The sequence below is a fragment of the Brachyhypopomus gauderio genome, unplaced genomic scaffold (genome assembly GCF_052324685.1).
Source record: "Brachyhypopomus gauderio isolate BG-103 unplaced genomic scaffold, BGAUD_0.2 sc75, whole genome shotgun sequence".
NCBI lineage: Eukaryota > Metazoa > Chordata > Actinopteri > Gymnotiformes > Hypopomidae > Brachyhypopomus > Brachyhypopomus gauderio.
In genome coordinates, this window is record NW_027506896.1 from 1,332,482 (window position 1) to 1,338,362 (window position 5,881).

At 40.7% G+C, this 5,881-nt stretch overlaps 1 protein-coding gene across 1 annotated transcript; it reads right to left on the reverse strand.

The window, feature by feature from the left end:
• Positions 1-2,777: 2,777 nt before the first annotated feature.
• LOC143491456 (glutamine synthetase-like) lies at positions 2,778-5,651 on the reverse strand. Its single transcript, XM_076990480.1, has 7 exons — positions 5,567-5,651; positions 4,655-4,839; positions 4,254-4,415; positions 3,999-4,145; positions 3,742-3,869; positions 3,452-3,651; positions 2,778-3,137 (listed from the first exon to the last, which is right to left on the reverse strand). The coding sequence occupies exons 2-7, from the start codon at positions 4,818-4,820 to the stop codon at positions 2,822-2,824; spliced, it is 1,119 nt and encodes a 372-aa protein (XP_076846595.1). The 5' UTR covers positions 4,821-4,839; positions 5,567-5,651; the 3' UTR covers positions 2,778-2,821.
• Positions 5,652-5,881: the final 230 nt, after the last annotated feature.

A 5,881-nucleotide genomic window follows, 5' to 3' on the forward strand; every position in this document is an offset into this window, starting at 1 on the left:
CTTTTTTAAGTAAGTTTTATTGATGTCACGACCAGACAGGATAGCAGACACTCGCAGATCTTGGACAGGATTTATTAAACAGAGGCTTATCAACAACAGGGTTGAGAAACAATCCAGAATGAAAATGTAATATAGGATCGGAACACCAGAGTACCAAATTAAAGACGTAGTCTACTAGGCAAGGATCCAGAATAAACTGAGACGGGCAAACGTATAGCAGAGATGCATGCATCACAACAAATACTCAGCAATGAAGGACTATTAGTTCCCAAAATATATAGGGAGTGGAACAGGTGATATCCATCAGTAAGATGGTGAGTCTGAACGCCGGGGGGGTCACATGAGCCTCCGCGGTATTCTGGGTAACGAAGTTCAGTGTTAATCTTATTTTATTTTTTATTTAAATTCTTTAAATTTGTTATTTAATTGATTTTAGTTTCTATTTTTATTCCTTTAAAATCTTGTTTTTAATTTTTATATATTATTTTTTGTGGGCAATGATCGTACCAAGGTGGAAAAAGAAGAGCAAGAACCCCTTGGACCCCATAAAAGTCAATGCACTCATTGGTATGTATTATTGTAAATGTACAAATAATAATAACAGATATGTGTACTGACAATCTGATTTTTATTAATAACAATAGTTTTAGGACTAGCCTTTGGTTAACTTTTAATTTCACCTGTAATTTAAATACACTTCTGCATTTGACTTTTTTCTCCATCAGATGTGAGGACTGTTCTCAGGAGAAAGTGTAACAATGGAAGCTATTCAAAGAGAGTTCAAGAAAGTGATCAAGATTGTCAAAAAAACAGACAGACAGAGAAGAACCTAGTGCATAAGCCAGAACTAAAGAGACCGGTGACTGACACAATGAGGATAAGGGTGACTGATAGTGGGGATGACAGACAGATATGGGTGACTGACAGTGGGGATGACAGACAGATAAGGGTGGCTCACACTGGGAATGACAGAGATGGAGATAACAGACAGGCAGATGAGGGTGACAGACAGACAAGGGGGTGACTGATGCAGAGGACTTGACAGAAAAACAGGTTGACCTGACAGAGGGGATGGCAGACAGATATGGGTGACTGACAGTGGGGATGACAGACAGTTAAGGGTGGCTCACACTGGAAATGACAGAGATGGGGATAACAGAAAGGCAGATGAGGGTGACAGACAGACAAGGGGGTGACTGACGCAGAACAGGTGACAGAAAAACAGGTTGACCTGTATTGCAATGTATTATTCCAGTTTAGAACAGTAAACACAGTAAGCTAAAATAATTTAAAATAGGATTTGTTTCTATTTAATGCACATTTTAATATATTTGATAAAAGTATACTTTATAAAACCATTTACTAATATTGAAATATGTCATGCAGCACTACCAAGGAAACTACAGCCCCCAGAATGCACAAAATATCATTTAAAATGTGTGACGCTGGGAGGCGGCAGACGGAAGAGACACAGATCTGCTGGTTGCGACAGACATCACTTTTATTCATACAATTATTGCGCAATACAGCGCACGTGGAACATGGAACAGAGCACACACAACGTGCAGACTTTTAGACAACGACGAGCACAAGACACTGCACGAACCCACATTAAATAGACAGACCACATAAGTCCCACGTGATGACGAGGCGAGCCACAGGTGAGACGGATAATCACAGACGCAGACGAGTAGACGCAGACGACGTTAACACACGCCCCAAAGGGAGGGTTCGGGAACCGTAACGTGACAAAATGTACTTAAGTGTGTTTTAATGAAATATAACTTAAATAAAGTAAGACTAAATTGTGTATACTATGCATCAGTGCATAGTATACTACTACAATTGTATAATAACAATTGTGCCTAAAAATGACATATGCGTAGTGTTAAAATGAAAAGCTTACTTTTTACATTTAGTAAATTTTTTAAAGGATATACTTTAATATATAGTAACTGTAATATACTTTTCTTTTACAAGAGGAAGTATAATGTGTACGTATCATCATATGTCATCTTACGGTCACCCTCCCACAACACTAACCTTTAGACACCAACTGTCCATTAGAAGTATGTATTTCAATGTACAAACTGTTATCTGTTCTATTGGTTCAAACAGAGCTACAGGTGTTCAGGTTATTTTATCTCTGATGCAGGAAATGGGTACACCTGGAGCTAGGCACACCTGGCACTGTCAATACTCCCTCACATCTGACATTTCAGTCAAAAATTGCAAATAAATAAAAAAGTAAGTAAACATGTTGGTAAAAGTACAAATGTTTTAATGTTGGTGATCGTTACTTAAAAAAACTGCTTATTCTGTAATTAAATCATACAGTAAGAATCTAGAAAATGAAACTCTTCATTAACTGGAAAGAGTTAGGGGAGGTCCCATAAACATTACATGTCACCAGTGCATGTTGGACCTTATAAGAACTACAGTACAAATCAGCAATCTAAATTCAAACCTTGACCAGAATGTGGCAACATTAAAACTCCATCATTTAATAAAAACAAGGGTAGATACAGTAGATACAACATACAGGAACACAAATAACTAGCTGCGAGTTTGCAGGATTGTTGTCTCTACTCTCTACTGTGCAACAGCTTAGCCAGCCTTTGGAAGTACAGCTCTTCTTAAAACAGGGGTGAAAATTGCTTTGAAAACTTTCAACTGATGCAGTGAATTATGTTTAATTTCTCTCTTGTATAGTGAGTACAAACACAAAAACTCCAGTACCTGAAAAAAAAGCATAATTCAATCCCCAGAAGGACCAAGGCATGAGAAGGGCTGCAGTGGGCAGGGCTTGCGGACCCCTACTTCACTTGTACTCTATAGGCCCCTCCCCTTCTTCGTTGAGGAGACACGTGCGAATAAGGGCTTCTATCACAGCATACGGATCACAGTTGGCTGACGGCCGGCGGTCTTCGAAGTACCCTCGTTTATCTCTGTCCACAGAACGCGGGATGCGGATGCTAGCGCCACGGTTAGCCACTCCTGCGGAGAATTCATTGATGTTGGACGTTTCATGGTTGCCAGTTAGACGCCTGGCATTGTCCCGGCCACCTTTGGGATCATAGACACGAATGTGGTAATGATGCCTCTTGCTCAGCTTCTCAATCGCTTCCTCAATATGCCTGAGAGAAGGAGGACATGGTGTTTAGCTTAAAGTGTACTTCATATTAATATTAATATTAATAACACTAGGAAGGAGAAAAAGAAGGTGGTGTGGGAGGAGTCTTAGACCATCCCTTCTTTTTATTAACTTTGCTAACTTTCCATGTAGCCCAAATTCACAGCTTCTCTTTTCTATTTTCAACGGTGTCACAACCAGCCAACTCCTCATCTACCCAGACCTCTCCCTCTAAACCAACTACACACCACCCAAGTAAAAAACTAACCAATCATCTGTTTCCCCAAACCAACCAATCACTCATCCGCCCAGTCGTACCTCAAACCCCCTTCTTCTCGCATATCCTTTGTGCTAAAGTTGGTGTGGCACCCGGCGCCATTCCAGTTTCCTGTGATGGGCTTGGGGTCGAAGGACACCATCACACCAAAGTCTTCACAAACCCTATGAAGAATGAACCGAGCGATCCAAAGATGATCTCCCATGCTGATACCTTCACAGGGACCCACCTGGAATTCCCACTGAGGACAGAGGAGCAGGGTCACTTAACCCATTCAAGTGTAATTACATTGTCATCATTAACTTTAAAAGATTACCAAAGAATTGTTTACCTGTGCAGGCATAACTTCAGCGTTGGTGCCACAGAGCTTAACCCCAGCATACAGACACGCCCTGTAATGGGCCTCCACGATGTCTCTCCCGTAAGCTTTATCTGCCCCCACTGAACAGCTATATGCACCTTTTCCAAAAAGCAAACACCCCCATTCATTTGAGGCTTCTAGTATGAACTTTCCCACGGTCATCTAGAGTCAGAAAGATCTGAAAGGATTTTACTGGGGTAAAAGTGCCAGTCAGTAAAATTGTTTACCTTGTGGTCCAGGAAAGCCATTTGAAGGCCAGCCAAAAGGATGACCATCTATGCCGAAAATCGTGTATTCCTGCTCCATACCAAACCACGGATGATGGTTTTCCACCATGTCCATTATCTTCTTACACGTCTGGCGAAAGTTTGTTTCTGATTGAGGAAGATGACAAAAAGGTCATTAGGAGATCTGCTCTGCTCCACCTCACCCAGATGTGATGTTAAACTGCTGAGCATTATTAAAATCGCCCCAGTTCTTGCCTGCAGGTTTGCGGTTGTATTTTAACACTTCACATAGGATCAGCTTGTTGGGGTCTTTCCTAAATGGATCTCTGAACATGGCCGTGGGAATGAGGTACATGTCATTGTTGGATCCCTCAGACTGGAATGTACCTGAGCCATAACAATACCACTCTGGGAGATCTGTGAAGAACCACACTCATTAGAAACATACAATACAAGAAGTAGGAGCTCAATCACACTTATATAAGCAGTAGTTTTTGGACAGGCTACTTAGCTCTGCGTTTCATTAAGACGTGCTTAGCCAGCTAGATTGTTAAGATATCTAACGTTAACTAATTAACAAAGGGCAACATTTGCCTAAGGGCAAATAAAAGTTAAAAACACCCAGGTGGTCAGGTCACTACATCTTAAAGACGTACCCTCGATAGTTTTAGGTTCCGAGTCCAGAGTCCTAGTCTTGCAGCGAAGTGCTTCTCCTGTCCCATCGATCCAGATGTACATGGCCTGCACCTTGTGTCCCTGAGGGAGCTCCATGTACTGCTGTTTCACAGTTTTTGTCAGCCTGGCGCTAGATGAAGTTGTCATTTTGTGGGCTATAAGAAACCTGAAGAAGGACACCATATTTGTCTATGCATGTCTTTTGCCAAGTTTTCTTTCAACAACCTAAATAAAGATTTTGTAACATATAGCTATGCTTTCAAGTTACCGGAGATCAACACCAAAAAAAGAAAAACAACCTGCCATTGCCGTTTTTGGGATAATTTAATAACATCGGCTCACCTATTCTTACAAAAGCAGAGTCGTGGTCAAGGACCTGTGCTATTTCTAAATCTAGCTACCTATCTGGAATCAATGGACGTGCGAGGATATGCCTTGCTGACCATAATCAGCAAGGCATACTCTAGAGTCTAGACCCTAAACAAACTTAAATACCTGTTGAATCCATTACTAGCCATCCAACTAAAACAGTGATATGCAGTAATGCTGAGGTGACCAGGTCTCTGGTCTTCCACACAGGTAGATCGTCAAGAAGATTGCTGATTAAATAATGACTGATCTGCTTCACAACAGCCGAGTACCTAATGATGCCATAGGCACAGGGGATTCCGGTAATGTCAACTCTACAACATATAACTAGCTAGTGTGCTAACATGAAAAAAGGACTTTGACTGTTAAAAGTACAATCACCTATCTTTTGTGTTGTTATAAAAAAAGAAAATAGTATAAGCAAAATCTGTGACAGAAAATAAGAGCATCTCAGTGAGCTAGCTAGAGCTAATGTATCACCCATAAAGGTTTATATAATTATAAAATTAGGATCTATAACTTACCTTCCAACAAGATTAAGTAATTAGTTTGTGACTGGTGGTGAATCCAGCTTGTCTGGATGAAATTGTCTGTTTTGCTCGCATTCTCTTATTGACAACAAAAGGCTTCTGCCTGAACTTTTAAAGTGCTGCAAAAAATGTACTCGTTTGTGATTCGACGAGCAGGAATGTGATCAGGTCGCGATCTGTTGACAGCACACAAAGGGAGAATTAAATACGTTTTTTGTCGTGCTTCAGTGCTAAGGGTGTGCTTACTATGTTGTTACTTACTAAGTCCTCAAGGAAACATAACGTTGAGGTTAAATTATATAAAAATGT

Excerpts from the sequence above, each read along its gene's own strand:
- LOC143491456 (XM_076990480.1), bottom strand. The coding sequence starts at position 4,820 with ATGACAACTTCATCTAGCGCCAGGCTGACAAAAACTGTGAAACAGCAG. Across the intron at positions 3,870-3,998 it reads TGGCTTTCCTGGACCACAAG|GTGCATATAGCTGTTCAGTG; the intron begins GTAAACAATTTT and ends TTTTTGGAAAAG. Across the intron at positions 3,652-3,741 it reads CTGAAGTTATGCCTGCACAG|TGGGAATTCCAGGTGGGTCC; the intron begins GTAAACAATTCT and ends CTCTGTCCTCAG.